Source organism: Delphinus delphis, chromosome 11 (assembly GCF_949987515.2).
Source record: "Delphinus delphis chromosome 11, mDelDel1.2, whole genome shotgun sequence".
NCBI lineage: Eukaryota > Metazoa > Chordata > Mammalia > Artiodactyla > Delphinidae > Delphinus > Delphinus delphis.
The window spans coordinates 17,533,465-17,558,934 of record NC_082693.1 but is presented as its reverse complement, the minus strand read 5'-3'; the positions used below and the strand labels follow the sequence as shown (position 1 = coordinate 17,558,934).

Below are 25,470 nucleotides of genomic sequence, written 5' to 3'. Positions count from 1 at the left end.
TTTCCAATCACAATAGAGGAAGCTCAGAGGCGGCCGAGGGGCGGGCCCCGCCTCCTCCTCCCTCCTTGCGGATCCTGCGCTGAAGGAGACGGACGCTGCTGACTTTGTCTTCTCCGTGCGACCCTTACCGCCGTCTCGAGAACTTTCTCTCCCCGGTAGGTTTCTGCTCGGGACCCTGAATCCTGGCTCTCGAGCAGACTGGGTGGGACGTGGAAGGGAATCCTTGTGTAGCAAGACTGGGGGAAGGACCAGGAAGGACATCTGCGCTCCCGGGCCTGTAGCCCTGAGCATCCGGACTCGGGTTGGGGCGGGGGCCGTGCCCTGGGCTAGGGGGCTGGGCGGAGGGGCTGCGACCGAGCCCCGGGCTTTGTCCGCCACGCTTCGGGGCTCGCCACCAGCCCGTGCTCCCCCGGGGGACAGACTTGTTGCATTTGCAGGTAATCCCGGGCCCTGCGTGTCCTTGATGTGTTCATGGCGGCCGCATCACCCGCGGTGCCTGCTGGCGGGAGCCCGGACACGTGCTTGAGGAGCTGGGGGAGGGAGAAGGGGCCAGTTGACCCGTTAGGCTGGCGGATCGTGAGCCTGGGGATTGGCGTCCATTACCACGGGAATGGAGAAATGCCCGGCTTTTCGGGGTTGAGGGTGAAGGACGATCTTGGCCCTGCCCTCTAGCCTCTCCCAGGCTGCGGCACACGCAGCCCTTCCCGGAGCGATGGGCCGGCTCGTTTCTGGCCTCTTTTCTTGGTGCTTTATTTGCCAGCTTTGGGTGTTGAGCGTGAGGAAGGCCTAGACTTTTTCGCCCTAGAGACCTTGTCCGGGGAGATCCGTAGTTGCTGCCTCCCTTTGTGACCTGCGCTCTGCTCTGCGGGCGACAAGAGGAAGAGGTGGCCCGTGGGTGGCCTGCACAGCCGCTGCAGCTGGGGCCTGCGGGGATAGGAGGAGGGGAAGAGCCGGCGCTTACTAGTGAAGGTATCGCACGGCAAAACTGGGCTCTTTAAAAGGTTAGTCTGGGGGCTTCCCTGGTGGCGCAGTGGTTGAGAGTCCGCCTGCCGATGCAGGGGACGTGGGTTCGTGCCCCGGTCCGGGAGGATCCCACATGCCGCGGAGCGGCTGGGCCCGTGAGCCGTGGCCGCTGAGCCTATTTTAAAAAAAAAAGGTTAGTCTGCAAAGTGGAGCTTTGTTGCTGAACTTAAAGCCCGGGTTCATTTCTAATGATTTATATCCACAGAAGGGGCAGGAGGGTGGGAAGGTAAAGGACCAAACACGAGGTAATTTTTACCCTGTTTAGCATTCTTTTCCCTTACAAGCCACCACTCTGGTCTTGAGGCAGTCCTGTGTATAACATAAAACATTTTCTTCTAATTTCTTACAACTCCTGTTAGAACCCCTGTTAAGAGGGGAAAAAACAAAATTAAATTGCTTTTTCTCTAGAAAGATCTGAGAGAAAATCTGTACTTCCTCAAGCTTCTACACTGTCATTTCTGAAATTCCCCAAATAGTTTAAAAGGTCTATCTGGACAACTAATCTGTATTTCTATAGCAGTCTTTCTGGAGTTTTGTTTTCTACTGCTTTACTGGATCCTCTGTATACCTAAAGGATCTTAAACAAACCAGCTAGTGAAAATAACATAATAAAGAAAATCTGTGCGTATCTGTTCACCAAGAGAGGCGGCATCCTTCTGATTCTGCATAATATGCAGGACATGTGAATTTCATTGTTAAGGTCATCTATTTGTGGAGACAGTTGTACACCATTGTATATTTCTTTTTTCTCTAGCACCCAGGAGAAAACTGCAAATAGGCTTTGTAAAGGCAAAATAATCTTTGAGTTTAGTCCCTCACATTTGGGGGAAGACAGTTTTTTGGGAAAAAAATAGCTATAGAATGAAATAGTTGTTAAAGTTATCTCCAAATCAAGTACTTTATTCCAACTTGGAGCCTTACCAACTCTTACTTAACATATACAATTACTAAACTAGGTTTTGTTACTTAGTCCTTTGCAGATGAGAAACAAAAAACGAGAGGGAAACAGGGGTACAGTTTGAAACAGGGACATTGTCCTCTAAGTTAACAGTTTAGCATTAAAAGTAAAAGGCAAACACAAATACTATATAACGGGTTACAATTATAAATGATACTTAATTCTGAAGAAAGGGCTTTTTTTATGATCTGTACCCTCTTTGTTTAAGAAAGCAGGTTGATACAATAAATTTTGCCTTTTTTAGTTATCCAGAACACTCAGCTGGTGGCACAGATGAAATTGGTGTTACTGTATAAATGTTTTCTAACAGTTTCCATTTTTTTAACTTTTCTTTTTTGGCTTTTTCTTAATGGCTGGAAAGAAACTCACTCAAAGGCTGATATTCTCCTAATGTGACCCCCTGAAAAAAAAATTTAATGAGTACCCACCGTCCAATAAGCTCCCAAGGTGCACTAAAAGGAATTCAGAGTGATATTTTCTGCAGATTTTGCATAAACATTATTCGTGACTATTGTCACTGTATTTAAGCACACATAGTATGTCCAGTACACTGTGACAAATTTTAAGTGAGACTTCAATAGAAGAAGAAAATAGAAGACCCAATTGGTCCCTATCTTCTAAGAGTGATAATAACCACTGGTAGTAGAAATTATATTCATAACTGGCCATTCTTTTAGCCCAAGCTTAAATATGGGTTAATACTGGGCTCTAACTTAAATAGTTACAAATAAATACTTTATAGGGGTCATAGAAACAAATCCACTAATCTAAATATAAATATTATTCATGTTGTTTAGCCAGTAAATGAATGGCCACAAGACAAAATTGTTACAACTTTGTTAAATACTATTAGAAAAGCAAGCACAGGCTGAAGAGACGGACCCAAATTTAACGGGCTTCAAGGAGGTTTTTGTCTTGTTTTTTGTTAATGGGTTAACATGGTTGTTTTTTTTTTTTAAACATCTTTATTGGAGTATAATTGCTTTACAACATTGTGTTAGTTTCTGTTGTATAACAAAGTGAATCAGCTATATGTATACATATATCCCCATATCGCCTCTCTCTTGCATCTCCCTCCCACCCTTTCCTATCCCACCCCTTTAGGTCCTCACAAAGCACCGGAGCTGATCTCCCTGTGCTATGCGGCTGCTTCCCACTAGCTATCTATTTTACATTTGGTAGTGTATATATGTCCATGCCACTCTCTCATTTCGTCCCAGCTTACCCTTCCCCCTTCCTGTGTCCTCAAGTCCATTCTCTACATCTATGTCTTTATTCCTGTCCTGCCCCTAGGTTCTTCAGAATCTGTTTGGGTTTTTTTTTGTTTGTTTTGTTTTTAGATTTCCATATATATATGTTAGCATATGGTATTTGTTTTTCTCTTTCTGACTTAACTTCACTCTGTATGACAGACTCTAGGTCCATCCACCTAACTACAAATAACTCAATTTTGTTTCCTTTTATGGCTAAGTAATATTCCGTTGTATATATGTGCCACATCTTCTTTATCCATTCATCTGTCGATGGACACTTAGGTTGCTTCCATGTCCTGGCTATTGTAAATAGAGCTGCAATGAACATTGTGGTACATGACTCTTCTTGAATTATGGTTTTCTCAGGGTATATGCCCAGTAGTGGGATTGCTGGGTTGTATGCTATTTTTAGTTTTTTAAGGAACCTCCATACTGTTCCCCATAGTGGCTGTATCAAATTACATTCCCACCAACAGTGCAAGAGGGTTCCCTTTTCTCCACATCCTCTCCGGCATTTATTGTTTGTAGATTTTTTGATGATGGCCATTCTGCCTGGTGTGAGGTGATACCTCATTGTAGTTTTGATTTGCATTTCTCTGATGATTAATGATGTTGAGCATCCTTTCATGTGTTTGTTGGCAATCTGTATATCTTCTTTGGGGAAATGTCTGTTTAGGTCTTCTGCCCATTTTTCGATTGGGTTGTTTGGGGTTTTTTTAATATTGACTTGCTTGTAAATTTTGGAGATTAATCCTTTGTCAGTTGCTTCATTTGCAAATCTTTTCTCCCATTCTGAGGGTTGTCTTTTCGTCTTGTTTATGGTTTCCTTTGCTGTGCAAAACCTTTGAAGTTTCATTAGGTGCCATTTGTTTATTTTTGTTTTTATTTCCATTTCTCTAGGAGGTGGGTAAAAAAGGATCTTGCTGTGATTTATGTCATAGAGTGTTCTGCCTATGTTTTCCTCTAAGAGTTTTATAGTGTCTGGCCTTACATTTATGTCTTTAATCCATTTTGAGTTTATTTTTGTGTATGTTGTTACAGAGTGTTCTAATTTCATCCTTTTACATGTGGCTGTCCAGTTTTCCCAGCACCGCTTATTGAAGAGGCTATCTCTTCTCCATTGTATATTCTTGCCTCCTTTATCAAAAATAAGGTGACCATATGTGTGTGGGTTTATCTCTGGGCTTTGTATCCTGTTCCATTGATCTATATTTCTGTTTTTGTTCCAGTACCTTACTGTAGCTTTGTAGTATAGTCTGAAGTCCGGGAGCCTGATTCCTCCAGCTCCGTTTTTCTTTCTCAAGATCGCTTTGGCTATTTGGGGTCTTTTGTGTTTCCATACAAAGTGTGAATTTTTTTTTTTTTTTTCAAAGTGTGAATTTTTTTTGTGCTAGTTCTGTGAAAAATGCCATTGGTAGTTTGATAGGGATTGCATTGAATCTGTAGATTGCTTTGGGTAGTAGAGTCATTTTCACAATGTTGATTCTTCCAATCCAAGAACATGGTATGTCTCTCCATCTGTTTGTATCATCTTTAATTTCTTTCATCAGTGTCTTATAGTTTTCTGCGTACAGGTCTTTTGTCTCTCTAGGTAGGTTTATTCCTAGGTATTTTATTCTTTTTGTTGCAATGGTAAATGGGAGTGTTCCCTTAATTTCTCTTTCAGTTTTTTCATCATCAGTGTATAGGTATGCAAGAAATTTCTGTGCATTAATTTTGTATCTTGCTACTTTCCCAAATTCATTGATTAGCTCTAGTAGTTTTCTTGTAGCATCTTTAGGATTCTCTATGTAGAGTATCATGTCATCTGCAAACAGTGACAGCTTTATTTCTTCTTTTCCGATTTGGATTCCTTTTATTTTGTTTTCTTCTCTGATTGCTATGACTAAAACTTCCAAAACTATGTTGAATAATAGTGGTGAGAGTGGACAACCTTGTCTTGTTCCTGATCTTAGAGGAAATGGTTTCAGTTTTTCACCATTGAGAATGATTTTGGCTGTGGGTTTGTCTTATATGGCCTTTATTATGTTGAGGTAAGTTCTATGCCTAGTTTCTTGAGGGTTTTTTATCATAAATGGGTGTTGAATTTTGTTGAAACCTTTTTCTTCATCTATTGAGATGATCACGTTTTTTCTCCTTCAATTTGTTAATATGGTTGATCACATTGTTTTTTAAAAATATATTCTGTGCTCTAGAATACCATTATGCTCCTTTTAAAATGTATTTTAGTTCAAACTTGCAATAGTAACATTACAAATTCCCACACAGTTTTCTCATGTGGACACATGTATAATATTTTGATTATTTTCTTTCAGGGCACAATGGCAACTCTTAAGGAAAAACTGATCGCACCAGTTGCAGAAGAAGAGGCAACGGTCCCAAACAATAAGATCACTGTAGTGGGTGTTGGACAAGTTGGTATGGCGTGTGCCATTAGCATTCTGGGAAAGGTACGTACTTTCAAGAACACCATACATACTAATGAGAAACTACTGTATAGCACAGGGAACTCTACTCAGTGCTCTGTGGTGACCTAAATGGGAAGGAAATCCAAAAAAGAGGGTATATATGTATACGTATAGCTGATTCACTTTGCTGTACAGCAGAAACTAACACAACATTGTAAAGCAACTATACTCCAATAAAAATTAATTAAAAAACAAAAACAAAACAACACCATATGTGATAGATAATTTCAGCATGTGTATACAGCCTCTTTAGGTATCTGAGAATTTGATTGTATCTTCAAAAGATAAGTTGTAGGCATCGTGATACTTCACCTTTAAACACATTAGCATGTATTTCCTGAGAGAATGACATTCTTCCTATCTGACACAATAGAGTTACTGTGCTCAGGAAATTTAATACTGATAAAATGCTATTATCTAATATATAGTACCCACATTAAACGTTCTCCAACTATCAAAATCCTGCCTTTTCTCCCCTAATCCAAGATCATATTTTTATATACTTGTCATGTCTCTTTCTTCTTCTTTAATCTGGAACGGAGCCATTCTTTGTCTGTCATGTCATTGATATGTTTGTAGAGTCCCCATCGGTTCTGTAGAATGCCCCTCAATTTATGTTGGTCTGATGTTTCCTTGTAATTGGGTTCAGGTTAGGTTTGGGAGGTGGGATGGTGGCACGTCCTTCACAATGCATCACAATTTTGTCTCATGACTGGTGGTGCCCAAGAGTCCTCTGGTTGAAGTGGTAACTGTCAGATTTCTCCACTGCAAAGGTCCGTTAACCCTCTATAGTTAATAAATAATCTGCACAGTCGCTTTTTGAGGTCATGGAAAGATCCTGTTACTCCCCTCAGACCCCCACCCAGTCATTTTATTTTGAAATGATTTCAAATTTACAGAAAAATTTGCAAGACTATAAAAAAAAATAAAACTTCCATATTCACTTCTCCCATGTTTACCAATTCTTAACATATTTGTGTGTGTGTGTGTAGGTGTGGGTGCACACACGTGTGCACACACGCACACACGTGTGCACACACGCACACACACATGTATGGACTTTTTTCTGAACCATTAGAGAATAAATGCAAATGTGCCCTTTCCTTCTGTCTGTCAGAGTACATTTCCTCAAGGTAGGACATTCTCACATAGTTCAATTATCAACATCAGATTTCACACTGACAACATGCTACGAGCACCCTCTACTCCTCCAGATTATATTTTCCCCAGACACCTCCATAGACTTTTAGTTTGCTTCCTGTATTCTTACTTACCTCGTTGAATTGATCCTTGTTCTTTCTGAAGGCTGTCTTAAATGTTTTTTAGGGGAACCCCTGCCCTAAATGCTGCCTGGCCTTCAGTAGAGCACACTGTCCATTTGTATTGTATGTAAAGACTGCTTGAATAACTCCTAGCCAATCGTATTTCTATTTACAAAATTTAATTTCTAAAGCAACAAATGCTGAATCTTCACTGAGGAAAAAGTCATCAAAGAAATCAACTAAAATATGTAGTGCACACCAATGAAAGTTTTATTCTTTGGCATTTTTTTCTTGCTAGTTTTCATTGGCTGGGTTGCCCTGATTTAGGAGAGCTGCTTTCCAAATTACAGGGAATTTAAATAATCACAATTTAGTGTTCATCCTTCATACCAGTAAAAATGAAAAGTATTCCAGCTTACCTTTCTTTTAAAATACGTACCATGTTTGAAGTGCTTTGACTAAAATGCTTCATTTTAAACAACAATCTCAAGAAACGGGAACTGTTCATATCCTGTTTCCAGAGGAGGTAGCTGTGGCTTCATTACATTAAGTGGCCTGCCTATTGTCACACAGCTGGTAATGGTAGAGCTGTATTTTGAGCCCAGGACTCTGAACGCTTAACCGTAGTGACTCTGCAGTTTCTTTTCATTCTATGCTAGTATTGGGGCAATTAAAGACGTGTATTTTCATTTTAATTGAAGTATAGTTGATTTACAGTGTTGTGTTAGTTTCAAGTGTACAGCAAAGTGATTATTCAGATATATCTTTTTCAGATTCTTTTCCATTATAGGTTATTACAAAGTATTGAGCATAGTTCCCTGTATAATACAGTAGGTCCTTGTTTACCTATTTTATGTATAGTAGTGTGTATATGTAAATCCCAAGCTCCTATTTTATCTCTCCCATCCCCCCAGACATAAATGTATTACTAAAACACTAGCTAAAGATTTTTCATTCCTCCTGCTAATCTCAGAATTTGGATTTTCAGGAAACTATATCTGAGCTGTCATGATTCTATAAGGAGTACCTCGCTGATTGTTTTAAGTGTAAATCTAAAATCCTCTTGGGTGAATAATTTAGTTGAGACTCTCCTCTTTGCAGTTATATAATACTTTGGCCCAATTCTAGTGATCAAGAGAACAGACTGGGCCCCTAACACCAGTAGGAATCTTCCCATTGAGCTGCTGTGAAGGAAGGACTGCCTTGTTGAAAGACCGTTTTATTACTCAGAAGTGTTTAAATCTTCTTTTAATGGGGAAGAATTAGAGTCAAAGTTGTTATGACTCTTTGGTAAGGATTATAAACCCCACTGGTTCAATAAGAAAGGGAACTAACAGTGCTATTGTGTCAGGTGTCTGCATGTTACCTTATTCCTCTAGAAAAGTTCTAGGGGATATTGTCATCTCTATATTACTATTGGAAAAGGACAAACTCAGAAAGATTAAGCCCCTTGATTAAGACCTCAGAGATCCTAAGTGCCGGATCCAGTCTCTGAGTCTATCACCAGTGTGCTTTGCAGAGGACACACACTGCTTTGGCCCAGAAAGTGAACAAAGCTGGGGCACCAGGGACAGAGGTTGAGAAGGCCCACGCCTTAACCGGGCCCGTGGAGGCAGCTGAGGCTCCCGAGTACAACGTCCACCATCACAAAGACACCGGCATTCTCTGCTTCTCTTGCACACTCTCCCCAGCCTCATTGCCAACATGGAAACCATCGTGAGCTTTTATAAAAATAGCTTCCCTGCTTGGAACTTTCTGATAGTGTAACAGTGCACGTCAGCTACACGCATACATAATACGCAATGAGGCGTCAAGGCTCTTTCCCTGCCTCTCAGAGCAAGGCGGGGTGCACACCTCCGGGGGGCGCCATTCAGAGGGTCAGGAGCGCCTTTCCGGTGCAGTGTGGTGGTGCTGTCTCTGACTTTTCATCTCTTACCTTCTGCCCTCTTTCTTCAAAACACCAAGCTCATGGCTGCTTAAACCCTTTCAGTACTTGATTTCCCTTCCCCTGGAATGACTGCTCTAGACCATCAGAGTTCACTCCCTCCCATCATTCATGTCACGCTTTTGTGGGCGGGCCTTCCCTGACTGTCCAATACCAAGTAAGCGTCCTTCCCTTCCCTTTAACTTCACCCTGCCTTGCCCTGTTTATAGCACTTCCATTATCAGAGTCATCTTAAACTGTATGCTTCACTCCTGTTCCCTTCCTGGTACATTCCATGAGGGCAAGCACTCTGCCAGATTTGTTCATGACTGTATTCCTCATTCGTAGAATAATGCCTGGCACATTCAGTAGTAAATATGTATTAAATAAATGGATATTCCCGCTATTACGAAGAAACTGCACTTACAGCTGGTCAGATTTTGATCATAGCTTTTCCTTTTTCATGGCTTCTTCTGCCACCCCTACCAATCACAAGCTCTGTGTTTTGGCTGCGAAGATCCCATCATGTTGTCAAGGTCATACAGAGGTTCCATGCAGTTATTCCACCCTTAGCCTCTGTGCAGCTGTTTTTGGTTTGAGTGTCTGTTCTTGATTCAGTCAACTGTAGCCACATTCTTGTGGTACAAACCCAGCATAAGGAGTCTCTTAGAAGGAGCAATGTAATTACATACTGCAAAGTAGTTTTTGCCATGCAAGACTTGGCCTAAAAGTGAGACTTAATTAGAATTTGGTGTCTGTACAAGAATAGACAGGTTAATGTAACAGACTCAAAGCCCAGAAACAGGACCAAAGAGTATTTAATGAAAAGTGGCAATTCCAGAGCAGAAGAAAAACAAATTATTGAATAAATGGTGTTTGTCCATTTAGCTAATTATTTGGGAAAAGTTATACCTTTTCCTCCCACAAAATGTCATGCAAGCTAAACACTTGAATATAAAAATGCAGCCATCAAATATTAAGCCACTGGCAGCAGTAATTTACCAGCTAAGAGGGCCAAGAGGTAGATGATGGCTGTGTCTTGTCCACATGGAGCTTTAGATTAAGAGACAATTTTTGTAGTATGTTAAACAAGGTTCCAGCAGCAATGTTCTTGGCTTCTAACTGATCTCGTTCCTTAATAAGGTACTGCTTTTGCGATGAATCTAACCCTTGATGTATCAAACATTTTGAAGTATATTTGCAGCGTAAGTGGAATATGCGTATGGCTGATACACACTATGTGAATGCAGAAGGAGATTTCTTTAAGCCAAAGTGTCAGTACTTAGTCATACATCTTCTATTTGCCTGCCTCCCACTGGGAGGATATTTAGTCCCAGATGCAGCCAAATTCAGCGCTGCAATTATTTTCTCAAAGTGTTGGATCTCTTCCTGCCTTGCCAGCTGACTATGTACTTCGCAGACAGTTCTCTACCCACAGAAACAAAACACAGGATCTGAGATCCTGTGACATCCTTTTCCACTTAAGCCCCAAATTGTTGTGCCCTGTTGACTTTCACAGCACCCATGTGATGCTCCCAAAATAAGAGTGGCATTCCTGGTGCTCAGGACCTTGACGGGACGGTTACTACATGCTCTTGTATGGTTTTAGGGCTTCCAAAACACAAATGAGGGTTTTGCATGGTCTTGTCAGAGGCTGCAGAGGAACGAAACCATTTTTAAAGTGTTGAAACATGAGTTGAAGTGAAAATGGGTCAACATTAATGCCAGTCTTCGACATACATGGAAATGAGAAAATATTTGCCAAGTAACCCCCACCCAGCTCATAAAAGGGTCATTTCAGAAGCTTGCAAGCGAATCACTTGCTTGGAACTAAGAACACATTCAGTCACAGGGAGGCTTGAGTCTCAGGGAAACCCTCACAAGCAGGCCTACTGCGGCTCACTGCTTGAGGCCAGCTGCCGCTGGACGGCTAGAAACGGGACAGTGTTCATTCCTTGGCTCCTGTGGAGAGCGGAACCTGCTTTGTTGGCATCTTAGCCTGGTCAGGTTTTCTTAATGGCTGCCTCACCTCTCTTTGCTTCTCCCTCTGCTGCTCAATGCCTTACTGACCCCTCCAGTTCCACCCTGGATTATTCTATCGTAGCCTTCAAAGTGCTTCCTGAACCCCAGTTACTTAACGCTTTTTTCCCATCAACACCCTTTACCCTTTACCTAGCTGATCTCACTATCCTTCAAAGAGGTATTTGCACTGTTAAGGGTCATATATCATATTAAGCTAATTATTTTGCTAACACCCCGGTTTTTTGCTAAAACCAGTAAAGGCCACGACTCGGGTGATGTTTCAATGGGAAGGATAACTACTTTTTAAGGAGTTTGTAAATTATGAGTTTTCACAAGACAGCCAACTTTAAAAGCTGAAAGGTTATTGAGATGCAATTAGATTGACACCCTCCCCCCTTCATTTTTCTGAGAAGAAAAGGTTGACTTGCTGAAGAATGGACATGATTATTGATTTACGGTTTTTCTTGGGTTGGGTGGCACAGGTGACGGTTGGAATAGAAAACAAGAGAACTCTGAGACTGGGCAAGTTTGGGTTGGTCATGCATCGAGAACTTACTAGCCCTGGACCCCTGTGTCCATGACTCCTTCCTTTCCCCACCAGGATATTCGAGTTGGTCAGAGCCAACCTGAGGATTCCCAGCTTCATCCAGGGCTTCAAAGCCATCTCTAAAGTGAACTCAACCTCTTGATGGTTTGAAACTAAATCTGCCCTCTCAAAAACCCCTCCAAACTGGGGGGTGACCTTTGGGATGGACACACTGCCCAAGGCTGTTTCTAGGTCTTTGTCTCTTTTCCACCACCATCCCCCATGAATATGAAAACTTGTGTACCCTGAGGCCACTGTTGAGCCCCGCTGGTTTCATGTCTGCAGATTCTTTTTTTTTTTTTACATCTTTATTGGGGTATAATTGCTTTACAATGGTGTGTTAGTTTCTGCTTTATAACAAAGTGAATCAGTTACACATGTACATATGTTCCCGTATCTCTTCCCTCTTGCGTCTCCCTCCCTCCCACCCCTCCAGGCGGTCACAAAGCACCGAGCTGATCTCCCTGTGCTATGCTGCTGCTTCCCACTAGCTATCTACCTTATGTTTGGTAGTGTATATATGTCCATGCCTCTCTCTCGCTTTGTCACAGCTTACCCTTCTCCCGCGCCATATCCTCAAGTCCGTTCTCTAGTAGGTCTGTGTCTTTATTCCTGTCTTACCCCTAAAAACAAAAATAAACAAATGGGACCTAATGAAACTTCAAAGCTTTTGCACAGCAAAGGAAACCATAAACAAGACCAAAAGATAACTCTCAGAATGGGAGAAAATATTTGCAAATGAAGCAACTGTCAGAGGATTAATCTCCAAAATTTATAAGCAGCTCATGCAGCTCAATAACAAAAAAACAAACAACCCAATCCAAACATGTCTGCAGATTCTTAAAGCAATTTGTATCATGCTCATCGAATGCCAGTTGGGTACCAGAAGGTGAAATTCTGAAAAATTGGAATCTTAATTATTAATAGTTTGTTATTTAAGACATTTTATCATGAAATTGTTTAAAGAGCACACCTAACTCCATGGTAAAATTCTTGTCTAGGTTTTTAGACATTGGTTACTTTGCCATTTCAACAGTCTCTGGCTTGTACCGGCAGCTGAGGTATCCTAGAGCGGCTTCCCGTCCTAACAGCTGTTTTTGTGTTTGTAGTCTCTGACTGATGAGCTTGCTCTTGTGGATGTTTTGGAAGATAAACTCAAAGGAGAAATGATGGACCTGCAGCATGGGAGCTTATTCCTTCAGACACCAAAAATTGTGGCAGACAAAGGTAGTCTCATTTCATGCCCAAAGTGATCAAATAATAAATTGATATCCTCACTCCTTTATAGAAGATCTGTTTTCCCATCCTGGTGAATCTAGTGTTGGTAGTTTCTCCTTTCCTTCTGGGTCCAATTCATCCTCAAAAACAAACATAATTGTTACCTCTGTAGTCCCTCTCCCACTGCCTTCCACACATTTGGTACATATAACATTTTAGGAAATTGGATCCTAATGCTTGTTTACACATACCTGAGAACGGGGATGTTTTAGATCTGAAACAAATACTGCACAAGGTAATTTGAGGGCCTTGAAGAAACTAACTAAATTCATATTCTAGCCATCTTTGTCCTGGATTAATGGATTTATGCTGTGACACTGTCACCACAACACAGCTGTGCCTACAGATGTAGAAATGTGGGCCCAAAATAATTCCTAACAATACTACTAATAATAGCTGTTATTCATTGAAGTATTAGCATTTTGGGTATGCTAATGTGAAACTTTGCATATCTCATCTTCACAGCAACCCTATGAGAGATGGATAGTATTACCTCCATTTTATGGAAGAGGAAGCTGATAAAGTATTAGTAACTGAAAAGTCACATAGGGACATGGTTTGAATCATCCATAGCTATTGAGTCTAATGACCACATCAAATCAAAATGTCTATAATTTGGGAAAGGGTGCACTTGCTTGAGGAAAAAATAAAATATTTTCTAGAGAAACTCACTGCTAAAAATGAACAAGCTTCTTGGGCTTCCCTGGTGGCACAGTGGTTGGGAGTCCACCTGCCGATGCGGGGGACACGGGTTTGTGCCCCGGTCCGGGAGGATACCGCGTGCCGCGGAGCGGCTGGGCCCGTGAGCCATGGCCGCTGAGCCTGTGTGTCCGGAGCCTGTGCTCCGCAGCGGGAGAGGCCACAACAGTGAGAGGCCCGCGTACCGCAAAAAAAAAATGAATAAGCTTCTTTAAAATATTGAGTGTTAGAAATTAAATTCTAGCCAAGAACACTGGAGTGCCGTCCTTCCCTTCATAGATTGAATTAACATTACAAGTCTGCAGTTACCTTTAAATTGCTTTTTTGTTGGAGGGCTGCCTGTTGAACTTTGGACTTACTGTGTTTCTGCTTTGTATTATTACTGACAGTATAATCTTCTCTAAAGCCAATAGCATTTTGCATTTGTTAGCCAGAAACATAATTTAGGGCCATGCTTACTTCCCGGGTCCATTTCCTGAGCCAGTGTTACGGTTGGAATGTTTCCACATCACTCAAGGAGGAAGAAGCCACAGAACATTGGTGTTGCAACTCAACACCTTATACAGAAAATGTAATTCTCACGTACGTTCTGGGAGCTTATGTATAGATTCCTAGAGCATATTATACAACATGTTTTGATGAAGATTTGTATGTAAAGTACTTTTTTCCCTCTCCTTCAAGATTACTCTGTGACCGCCAATTCCAAGATCGTGGTGGTAACTGCAGGAGTTCGCCAGCAAGAGGGAGAAAGTCGTCTGAATCTGGTGCAGAGGAATGTTAATGTCTTCAAGTTTATCATTCCTCAGATCGTCAAGTACAGTCCTGACTGCATCATAATTGTGGTTTCTAACCCAGGTATTACTATAATGCCTTAAGGTTCAGTTCTGTTAAATTCAATATTTTGGATTTTTTTTTTTTAACTTAAAGTCTCTTCTGGCGTCTGCTGGCAGGAACAATTCACGTGTCTTCTGTTTTTGGCCACAAAAGAGTGGTGTTTGCAAAACCAATGACACCGTCCCAGGCCACATGCTTAATAATGTGAGAAGAGTTTTATATAAAGCAATTTCATCTGCTTGTTTTATCTGGCTTTTAAACTTTCCTATCAGGATTATCCTGGGATGCATAATGAAGCATTTGAATGTGACTCCAATTTGGGTGAAATATTTTAGCATATTTGACCTTCTGTTTTCCAGAAAATGCTTTCTAGTCTTCTTATTTATTTCTAAAATTCTTGAAAATTGAGTTGATTGAATTTGAAGAGTTTAAGAAAGCCATTAATTAGTCTAGGTTTAAAGATAGAAATAGACTGTATTGATGGACAAATACATGCTTAACATCAAATGTTGTAACTTGAAAACTTCTGGTTAGAAAGAATTGCATTTTTTCAACCCAGACAGTCAAAATTCACTCTCTGTTTCACACTTCTTTTGCCTACACTTTGCCATCAAGCTTACTATTTACTGGTGAGCACAGCAGATACAGTGATAAAATGGTAAAGCTACTAATTATCTCTGACTCTTCACATTGAGAAAAATTGTGAATAAGAGCCAAGAAAATCCTTATAATTTATGGGGGGTTTGTTGTTGTTTGTTTGCTTGTTTTAGCCGCACCGTGTGGCTGATGGGATCTTGGTCCCAGACCAGGGATTGAACCCCAGCCCTCAGCAATGAAAGCACAGAGTCCTAACCATTGGACCGCCATGGAATTCCCTAATTTATGGGATATTGAAAGCTGGGAGCCGGCAAGACCAGATATTATTTTAGTATTATTCTCTGTGATCCTGGATTAAGAGTTTCCTAAATAGTTCAACCTTGCCTCTAAAACTTCTCATAAATGGAGGGTGGCGGATAGATGTGGAACATGAATGACAAACAGGAGACACAGATGAACTTGTGCCACATCCTGTGCTTAAGGCAGACAGTACTAACTGGTTATACAGCTTTTCCAGGTATAGCTTCAAAGTCTTAACCCTCCAGGGAGTCACTCCTACTGAGTCAAAGTTGCCAAGGAAGAGTTTATAATATCCAGGCCAAAATGACCTTAAAATATCTCAGCCGGTGTCTATATGTGAGAGTGGAGGTGGAGACTTGCCTTCCTTGTAAGTGCTGTGATCTCCTGTAGCCCAGCAGGTTTTAGCTTTGCAGTCTCTGTGCCACACAAGAATAAAGGCTGTGTCATAGAATTCCTTTCAATAAATAGTAGAAAATGTTAATACCCTGTATTATCACAGCTGTTTTCTGAATAGTATCTTGTTCCCAGGGAAATTTATAGCAGCATGCCTTGGTAGTGTAGTAACTGATAGCTTTTGGTTTCCGATGACAGTTGTTATAATCATGGAATGTTAGCATTGGAAGAAACTTAAGTGATGAACTAACTCAACCCTTTTTCTTTCCATATATAGTAAATTAATCTGCAAGGCTCTTATTATTCTTGTTTCAAGTAATAATGTAAATAAAAACCGCAATATTGCATTTCCCATGTTTTACAATCTCTCTTACTATAAAACTTAAGTTTTTTCCCTGTCTTTCTAACTCCCATTATCTCTCATAATGAAAAGTCAAGTATTTACATCTTTCTGGCCACATCTTATTTGGAGGATGGGGCAGTGTGAAAGGAGTAAACCAGGGAACCCATTAATTGACATAGCAGTTGAAATCAGTTTTGATGTACTTACATGTATTATTTTTTAAATTGTTAGTGGACATTCTCACATATGTTACCTGGAAACTAAGTGGATTACCCAAGCACCGTGTGATTGGAAGTGGGTGTAATCTGGATTCTGCTAGATTTCGCTATCTTATGGCTGAAAAACTTGGCATTCATCCCAGCAGCTGCCACGGATGGATTTTGGGAGAACATGGCGACTCAAGTGGTAAAAAAAAAAGGACAATATTTACTGTGTACTTATGTGGTGTTCTTGCCATTCTGACTGTTTTGTTTGTTTTTACATTATATTTTCACGTACTTCACATTACTAATAAGTAATTGTGGGAGGTTACTTTGATACTGACTAGGTAAATATCTGATTCCTCATCAACTTTTTGCCTGCTAAGTTTAGTATCCACTTATGATTCTTGCCTAAATAAATTATGATGGTTGTCAAACATGATATTCTAATTCCATCATTTCATCTTAAACATTGAATTTTATACATTGAATAGGCTTATGGTGTAAAACTGTCATAATCCAAAACATAATGATAATCTTTGTTTTACTAAATTCAGTTTTGCCCAATATGCAAGGGGCTATTTTCTCCCTAAAAGGTTAAGGTGTAAATTTTCCTTTGAATTTAGTGAGAGTTAGTACTGTGATTTTGGTAGAGTTTACTTTGGTACTGAAAGAATTTGGTCTTAAAATTATTGCATTGGTGCTTTCTTATATGATGATGCTGACTTTTTTTTTTCTGACACATTGTACCACTTCATTCAAGAGTTTCTCATGTCCAACGATTTTCCTGAATTTATATGCTATATAAAGTAGTACAATGTCTGGTGTACAGTAAAAACTCAGTGCTAGTTATCACAGTTGCTAGAAACACAGATCTGGAAGTGACCTTACATGTTGAAGATCCTTTAGCTGGCTAGTGGCATAACTGTAGCTAGAATCATGTCTTCTGATTCCTGTCCAATGTTTTATTTACTCATTACTGTGTCATTTTTTCCAAAACATCTCCGCCCCCCATTTCCGTATTGATCTATACTGTGTACATAAAATGAAAGAGAATTAAACTATGCTCACTTAGGCATGATTATGTAGATTTCATAGTCTTCAACAAAAACCAGGAAAATGCTGTAGTTTTCTCAACAGTTACCCTGAATTAGCAAACGTTGTGGACTGAAACATGGTCTTCTTTGGCCATGGGCAGCTTTGCCCTTCACAGTTGGTTCTGGCCTTTACCCCAGGGCTCTGCTCTTATTTTCTGAATCTAAGTGTTTTCCTTCAAAGCTTCCTAAGGAACACATGCTTATTTTTCAAGGTCTGGTTCAAACGCATATTTTTTGTAGCGCTTTCTGACATTTGATTTTCCCCTACATTAAGTAGACCCTTATTTATGTTTTATTACACTTTCTTCATCCCTCTGTAAGAACATATCCCATTGCTTTAGTGTCCTTTACTAACTGTTTCTCCTAGTAAATTCTCAACTTGTCGATGTACAGAGCATATTTTAATCCATCTTTATATGCCTTTTGGCTGGGCAAGAGGTGTTCAGAATAGGTAACGGGGTGTTTTGGTGCGTCAAAGCCTCCAAAAGATACAGTCAATGATAACACCTTTGTCTGCTCTGCCTTTGGGGGCATTCTTGGAAGGAAATATTTGGTGCAGTTAAGACCAGAGCAATTCATTGTGGTTACATGGAGTTTCTTCCCAGAAATGGACTGAACTTAGAGCATGATAAGAGAAAATTAGATGATACTTGGGTTTTTTCCAAGAATTCTTTTGTTTTTTACTTCACTCTAGGAATAAAGGAGGCTTATATTTGAAAAATACGCAGGCAAAAAGTTAAGAATTCCTCAAACCCAAAGTTTAGAATAGTCCCAAACTAGAATCCCTTAGGAGTTCACAAACCTAGGGAAAGGCAAGAATTTCATAATGTCTGTAAGCTTTACCCAGCAATTCTGTTTGCGCCAAAACGGTTGAAAGTTAAAAGGTCAGATTTGAGGGCAAATGTCAGCCTTTGCAGGGAAGTATATTGGAGTCAGTTGTCACTGGAGCAGTAAGTGGGTAACTTGCAACCGGGGTGAAATCTGAACTAAGAGAAGAAAAGATTTTTTAAAAATAAGGTCAGAGATAGATAAAATGTTTGTGTATTTATTTTTTCCCCCGCAGTGGCTGTGTGGAGTGGGGTGAATGTGGCAGGTGTTTCTCTCCAGGAACTGAATCCAGAAATGGGAACGGACGATGATAGTGAAAATTGGAAGGAAGTGCACAAGATGGTGGTTGAAAGGTACGTAGGAGGGAGCTTGATTTAAGACAATTAGTATCATGTTAGACAAAATTGTGAACGCTTCCCATGGCTGCCTGTTCAGATAAACTTAAAAGTTTTTTGTTTGTTTGTTTTTTGTTCTTGCTTTTTTTCCTGTTTTTCTTTTTTAAATTACTCTTTGTTTTGGGGGGGTGGTTTTTTCTTTTTATTATTTTTTCTTTCTTTCTATTTTTTTTGTTATATTTTTCTTTCTATTTTTTCTTATCTTTTAGATAAACTCAATATATAATAGTAACTGTGCAGCTATTATCTTCTGAAACAGGCAAGACTAACTTAATACTGGTCAAATTTGCTATGCTGGTCCCCCTAGGGAAAGCAAATATTTTTCTAGAGAAATTCTATTGTAGAAGTAACAGGAGTGGGACATGGAATTAACAAGTGAGAAAGGCTTTCAAAATACCTACTGTTGACACATAAGTTTGGCTTATTTAGAAAAGTAAACCTAGACACTATTAGTGTCATAATTGCGTTAAATAATACTTACTGATTGATTGCTGATAGTGTTTAAGCTGTGCTGTATTAATCTTTCCACACCCAACCAAGGATGTCCTCCTCTCCCTCTTTGAAACTGCCTTTTGTTACTAACTGTCTTCTCTTTCTATGACCTTCATGTTTATCCTAAAATAAGGTGTCATTTTGGACCAGAGTAAAGAATGTGGGCTTAGATTGAAATTCTAGCACTGACACTAACTAACTGTATAGTCTTGGGAAGCCATTTAACCCTTAAGCTGAATCTCAGTTTTCTCCTCTGTAAAGTCATAAGGTATTTAAGTTATTGTAAAAATTGAGTTAAATCACACATACTTATCATTGATAAGCATTCAAGAAACATTAGCTTCATTTTCAGAGAATTGTTGTTGTAAGACTAACTGATATCTCAAATATGGAATCATTTTGTTTAGTTCAACTTTATTTTATTTTTGGCTGTGTTGGGTCTTCGTTGCTGTGCGCAGGCTTTCTCTGGTTGCGGCGAGCGGGGGCTACTCTTTGTTGCGGTGTGCAGGCTTCTCACTGTGGTGGCTTCTCTTGTTGCGGAGCTCGGGCTCTAGGCTCGCGGGCTTCAGTAGCTGTGGCTTGTGGGCTGTAGAGCGCACGCTCAGTAGTTGTGGCTCATGGGCTCTAGAGCGCAGGCTCAGTAGTTGCGGCACACGGGCTTAGTTGCTCCGCGGCATATGGGATCTTCCTGGACCAGGGCTTGAACCCATGTCCCCTGCATTGGCAAGTGGATTCTTAACCACTGCGCCACCAGGGAAGTCCAACCCTTTATTTTATAAACGAGAAAACTAGGGCTCACCCAGGTAATATAACTTGCCCAAGTTCTTTTAATTGGTGATAGATTGCATTAAATCCCAATTTTTTAATACCCAGTTAACTCCTCCTACCTAATTCTCAAGTACAAGTGCCTTTGTGGGTTTCAAAGGGTATAATTTGTGCTCAGAAAGTTGCCGGGCAAGGTGTTGCCAATACTTTTCTCTTAAGTTAGTTGGTCATGGTATTTTAGGTGACAATGGTTAGTGGCCTCAAATGGACCTGAAAATCAAAGTATATTTTGTCCTTTGAATGTGAAGGTTCTTTTACTTTCATTGTTCCCTGATTTCATTAATATCTTTGGAAATATTGATGTTTATGAATAAGAAGATTGGTTGGAAAATGTACATTTTACCTCTGTGACTTTATAGTCATTTATACAATAAACTACTTAAATTTGTCAAAGCATTTACATAGCACCTACCATGAAGTTTTAAAATTTTAAACATTTTATATATATATTAACCCATTTAACAAACTTATGAAGTAGATACCATTGTTATCCTTATTTTACAGAAGCAGACACCTGAGACAGGTAGATTAAATAATTTACTCAAGACTACACAGTTAGGAGACAGCAGGAGTCAAACCCAAAGAGTCTGGTGTCAATTATCTCTTTTATGAATTTTTTTTTTCCTTAGTGCCTATGAAGTCATCAAGCTAAAAGGATACACCAACTGGGCTATTGGATTAAGTGTGGCTGATCTTATTGAATCTATGTTGAAAAATCTATCCAGGATTCACCCAGTGTCAACAATGGTGAAGGTAAACTGTTATAAAATATTATGATTTCTAGTCGAGTATTCTATATGTAGATTCATTTTAAGAAGGATGAGATAATGTCTCAGTCCACAGTTATTTTTTCATCTCAAAGTTTTATGGAAACCTTTCTCCTTTCCAACAGAAGTTTAGGACAATAAGAGCAAAAATTTATACAGATATTGAATGCATTTTTACATTTCTCCCTTGTATGATGTGGCAAATTCAATATTAACTCTGAATCTTATTCAGCATATTCTCAGATGATCATATGAATAAGTTTAATAGTTTCATTTCAAGTTGGTGTATTAAACTATAGATTGGCTTTGATGTATGTAGCATTTGATACCTTAACAAATTTAGTTTAATTCAAAAGCTATGGAACAGTTAAGTAGAAATTGATTATTTTTAAATGAAACTAAAATTGTATTAAAACACTGTCTAAGATAGTGGACTCATTTTCTACAAGTCAACAGCAGGGGTGAAAATGTAAGGGGGGAACTGCAGTAGATTCAAAGAAACTAAGAGGTAAATGTAGAACTGTTGGGGGGGTAGAACACAGTGTCAGATGTTTTGGGGGTTTTGTTGTTGTTTGGGGGTTTTTTTTTATACTATGGCAAAAAAAATTAAAAGCAAGTATGGCAAGAATTGGATAATTGCTGAGTCTTAGAGTGCATATATATAGGAGTTTGTTTATTCCCTACACTTTGGTGTATATACAAAAACTTTCGAAGTTAATTTAAAAAAATATTAAACTGACTTGATTAATATACTAAAGTAATTTAATTAATTATGTAGTTAAATTGACCCTCTGAGTAATTGACTTAATACAAACCGGTAAAGTGTTTTGGGAATTGTATGATTTTTTTTTCAGCAACTCTTGGGTGTTGCAAGGATCTTGCCTTTGAGTGGCATCCAGCTACTTTCCTGGACCTTGTAGGTTGGCTACTACCTGAAATTCTCTCCTTAACTAAAGAATTTTAAGAAACTTAAAATTTCATGAAAAGAAGCCCAGTGAGAACCACATTTGAATGTGATTTGAATTTGAAGACATAATCAAATTCTATTAAAGTGTATTGAAGCAGAGAGGTATCAGTAAGTTCAATAAAGTACATAAAATTCTAGTTTTATCATAGTGTGTATTTGTATATTCTATGTATAAAATCTAATTAGAAACACAAGTATTAGGGATATATAGGCCTGTAAGTGATAAAAACTAAAGAATGAGTTTATGCTTATCAAATTTCCTGCAGTTCTTCCTGTTCGAACTCAGTACCTGTGATCATTCTTACCTGTGGTTTCATTTCCTCATCTCATTGCTTTTCTTGTTGTGGCAGGGGATGTATGGCATTGAGAATGAAGTCTTCTTGAGCCTTCCGTGTATCCTGAATGCTCGGGGGTTAACCAGTGTTATCAGCCAGAAGCTGAAGGATGATGAGGTCGCGCAACTCAAGAAAAGTGCAGACACCCTCTGGGACATCCAGAAGGACCTAAAGGACCTGTGACTTGTGGCTGCTAGGCTGTAGAAACTTAAAACTACAGTGTGATTAACCACGAGCCTTTAGTTTTCATCCCTGTACATGGAGCACAGTCTGCTCTTATCTTCCAAAGTATGTGAATCTGGGCTCCCAGAATCAAAGCCCAAGCTTGGTTTAATGCTTGCAAGATGAGTCCTTGAACAAATAAAATTAACTATCGTAGTGTGCTTCTGTCTCTGGAATTCCTTCTTTAATGGTTTCTGAAAGATTTCAGTCTGTTTTTTCAAATAATTCTTCCCCCCCCACATCATAAATTTCCCTAAATTCTGTCATCTACATTCCATCTTCTTCTTTTGCCAAACAGCACTACAATTCTTTGTCACAACATGTACTATGATTTTGTTGTTGTCCTGAGAATGTGGTTACCATTTTTTTTTGAGGACTTTATTTTTTGGGGAGCAGGTTTAGTTTCACGGCCAAATTGAGAGGAAGATACAGAGATTTCCCATAACACTTGCTTCCATACATGCATAGTCTCCCGTTACCGACATCACTCACTGGAGTGGTATGTTTGTTACAGTCAGTGAACCAGCATTGACACGACATCATCCAAAGCCCGTCATCTGCTTTACAGTTCACTGTTGTGTTGTGCATTCTATGGGCTTGTGCATTCTATGGGCCTTACCATTTTAAGGTTACCCCCACTGAAGAAAGAACTAGAACCAATGGATGACATTTACAAGGAAGTCCATTTTATTTCTCTAAAAGGAAGAACCTCTAAGACAGCTTACTAAAGTAGGGATTAACTTTGTTAGAGTTGGTTCTATTTGATAATGAAGAAAAATGAAAGTTTGGACTGAATTATCCAGATCCAGGCTACTGGGAGACAGCATAATGGGAGGTTAAGAGGGGGACTTATAGCCGACTTACTTTAACAAAGAGTTTCTACTTTACATGTAATATCTGAGGGTCAGTTTTTTAGGTAGTGTTAAAAACATGGACTTTGTTATCACGTAAACCTGGGTTTCATTGATTAACTGCAATTTGGGGCAAGTTACGTACTTAACCACTTCTAAGCCTCAATTTTCTTAACCTATGAAGTAGTGGTAATAATGGTACCTCTTCAGTATGGTGTATGAATTAAATGAGAAAATGTAAAACTCAGCACAATGCTTGGTTCTAATAGTAAGCAAGTAGTGCTTACTGTTCTAAGTGATTTACATATATATTAACTCATCTAAGTCATCCTAACTATAAGGAAGTGTTTCTCCACCTTGGCAGTATTATTTGGGGCTGGAATATTCTGTACTGTGGGGACTGCATGGTGCATCATGGGATGTTTGGTAGCATCCCTAACATCTACCCACTAGATGCCTGTCACACCCCTCTCCCCAGTTGTGTCAACCCCAAAATGCGTCCTGGGGAGCAAAATCACCCCTGGTTGAGAATCACTGCTCTAAAGTATTTGAATCCTCACTTTACAGATGAAACTGAAACACAGAGGTCACACAGCTACTAAGTAGCAGATTTGGGGTTCAACCCAAGCATTGTAGCTCCTTAACCTGTGCTCTGAAGCACAGTGTGCTGCTATTGCTGTAAATATTAGTTATCGTTACATTTCTGTATCTTTAGCATTTATAAAATAATATCAAAATCATTCTCTATGTAATGATCCAGCATACTATGAGGATATTATTATTATTGTATTACAGAAAGGCAGACTGAACCAGAGGTCATAAATACGTTTCTCAGGTCACATTTCCAAAATGACTCACTCTTACCTACTGCACAGCACAGAGAACGATACTCAATATTTTGTAATACCCTATAAGGGAAAGAATCTGAAAAAGAATATATATCTGAATCACTGGTGCTATATATTGGGTTGGCCAAAAAGTTCGTTCGGGTTTTTCCATAAGATCTTATGGAAAACCCAAACGAAGTTTTTGGCCAACCCAATACATGAAACTAACAATATTGTAAATCAACTATACTTCAATTTAAAAATATGACAATCTTTTGGGATGATAATCATACATCTAGCTAGATGTAAGGAGAAAGGTTATTTTAATTTATGTCTGTAATTCATTGTTCTAATTTATTTGTGAATACTGAATTTACAACAAGCCAGTGATTTCCAAGCTTGAATTTCATAGACCAGTTTAAAATTTTTTAAACTTTGTCAGGGATAGGGAATGAGTCCTTGTGTGGAAAGAGATAGGGGGCCTCAGCATAGCCTTGCCATCTTTTAATATTGCCAAATAAAGACATGGAGGGGAAAAGAACGTATATTCTTACCATTATACAGAAGAACAGATTTTTTTTTTTTTTTTTTTTTTTTTTTGCGGTACGCAGGCCTCTCACTGTTGTGGCCTCTCCCGTTGCGGAGCACAGGCTCCGGACGTGCAGGTTCAGCGGCCATGGCTCACGGGCCCAGCCGCTCCGCGGCATGTGGGATCTTCCCGGACCGGGGCACGAACCCGTGTCCCCTGCATCGGCAGGCGGACTCTCAACCACTGCGCCACCAGGGAAGCCCAGAAGAACAGATATTTTAATGCCAAAAGAAGGAGAATACCATAATCTCAAATTTATCATCCGTCCTGGACCAAGAGCAGAAAAGCAAAACCCTTGTCTGGAAGAGCCAAGAGCTGGAAGAAGTCTGGGCTCTTGGTTTTCATGGAGCTGCTCTACCAGCTACACAGACTGCCTACGTTCAAGCTGCTTTTGCCTTAGGAGGAAATAAACGCCTATTGATGTTATTATGGGTATGTGTCTCAGCAGCCCAATTTAGTAACATATTCTGTAAGACTTTATTGGGAAAACCATAAGGCAAAACACCTGTTAGCAAATAACTTTTCATCTAATCAAGGAGACAGACATGAATGATAAATCGCAAAATAAGGTGCTGTGAAATCACCTTAGAAAAAAAACCCTGAGTCTTCACATACTCAGTTGCGGCACTGCAGTTGTCTTTTTGTTCTCTGGGGAAACATGAAAAATGGAACGCTAAGATTCCCTAGGAATAGAGGAGATGACCGGTAACACCTAACTAGTTAATTCATGGGTTCAGGTATTCCATAGATCAGTATCCAAAATACAACACTCATGGACTGTTTGGGACTGACATAGATCGTTTATCCCTAAAGCTAATTTTGTCTCATATAATTTTAACATTGGAAATGACCTTGGCTCAAGCTATTCTGCAGAAGAGCCACTAAGTGCTAATCTGATTTACCTAAATACAACCAAGCTAGTTTATAGAGCTGATCTATTGGTTAGTAGTCCTTCAAATTAGCTAAAACAAAACAAAAAGGAGGGAGGATTTATTGATGCACCTAACTGAAAAGCCTAGAAGTGGAAATGACATTAAGCAAGATTGTATTCAGGAACAAAAAAAATGTTACCAGAATTATCAAGATTTTCTCCAACTCTCTAACTTTTCTCTCCTTAGTATATTTATTTGATTTT

The 25,470-nt window shown here is 39.6% G+C and overlaps 1 protein-coding gene across 1 annotated transcript; it reads left to right on the top strand.

Moving 5' to 3' along the window:
• LDHB (lactate dehydrogenase B) lies at positions 1-22,229 on the top strand. Its single transcript, XM_060024415.1, has 8 exons — positions 1-155; positions 5,550-5,684; positions 12,606-12,723; positions 14,155-14,328; positions 16,172-16,345; positions 18,301-18,418; positions 20,407-20,530; positions 21,862-22,229. The coding sequence occupies exons 2-8, from the start codon at positions 5,556-5,558 to the stop codon at positions 22,027-22,029; spliced, it is 1,005 nt and encodes a 334-aa protein (XP_059880398.1). The 5' UTR covers positions 1-155; positions 5,550-5,555; the 3' UTR covers positions 22,030-22,229.
• The last annotated feature ends 3,241 nt before the right edge of the window (positions 22,230-25,470 follow it).

Bases quoted from the DNA above. Each gene is read 5' to 3' on its own strand.
- LDHB (XM_060024415.1), top strand. From the start codon at position 5,556: ATGGCAACTCTTAAGGAAAAACTGATCGCACCAGTTGCAGAAGAAGAG. The intron at 18,419-20,406 runs GTACGTAGGAGG...TTTTTTCCTTAG, and splicing joins CACAAGATGGTGGTTGAAAG to TGCCTATGAAGTCATCAAGC. The intron at 20,531-21,861 runs GTAAACTGTTAT...TTGTTGTGGCAG, and splicing joins CAGTGTCAACAATGGTGAAG to GGGATGTATGGCATTGAGAA.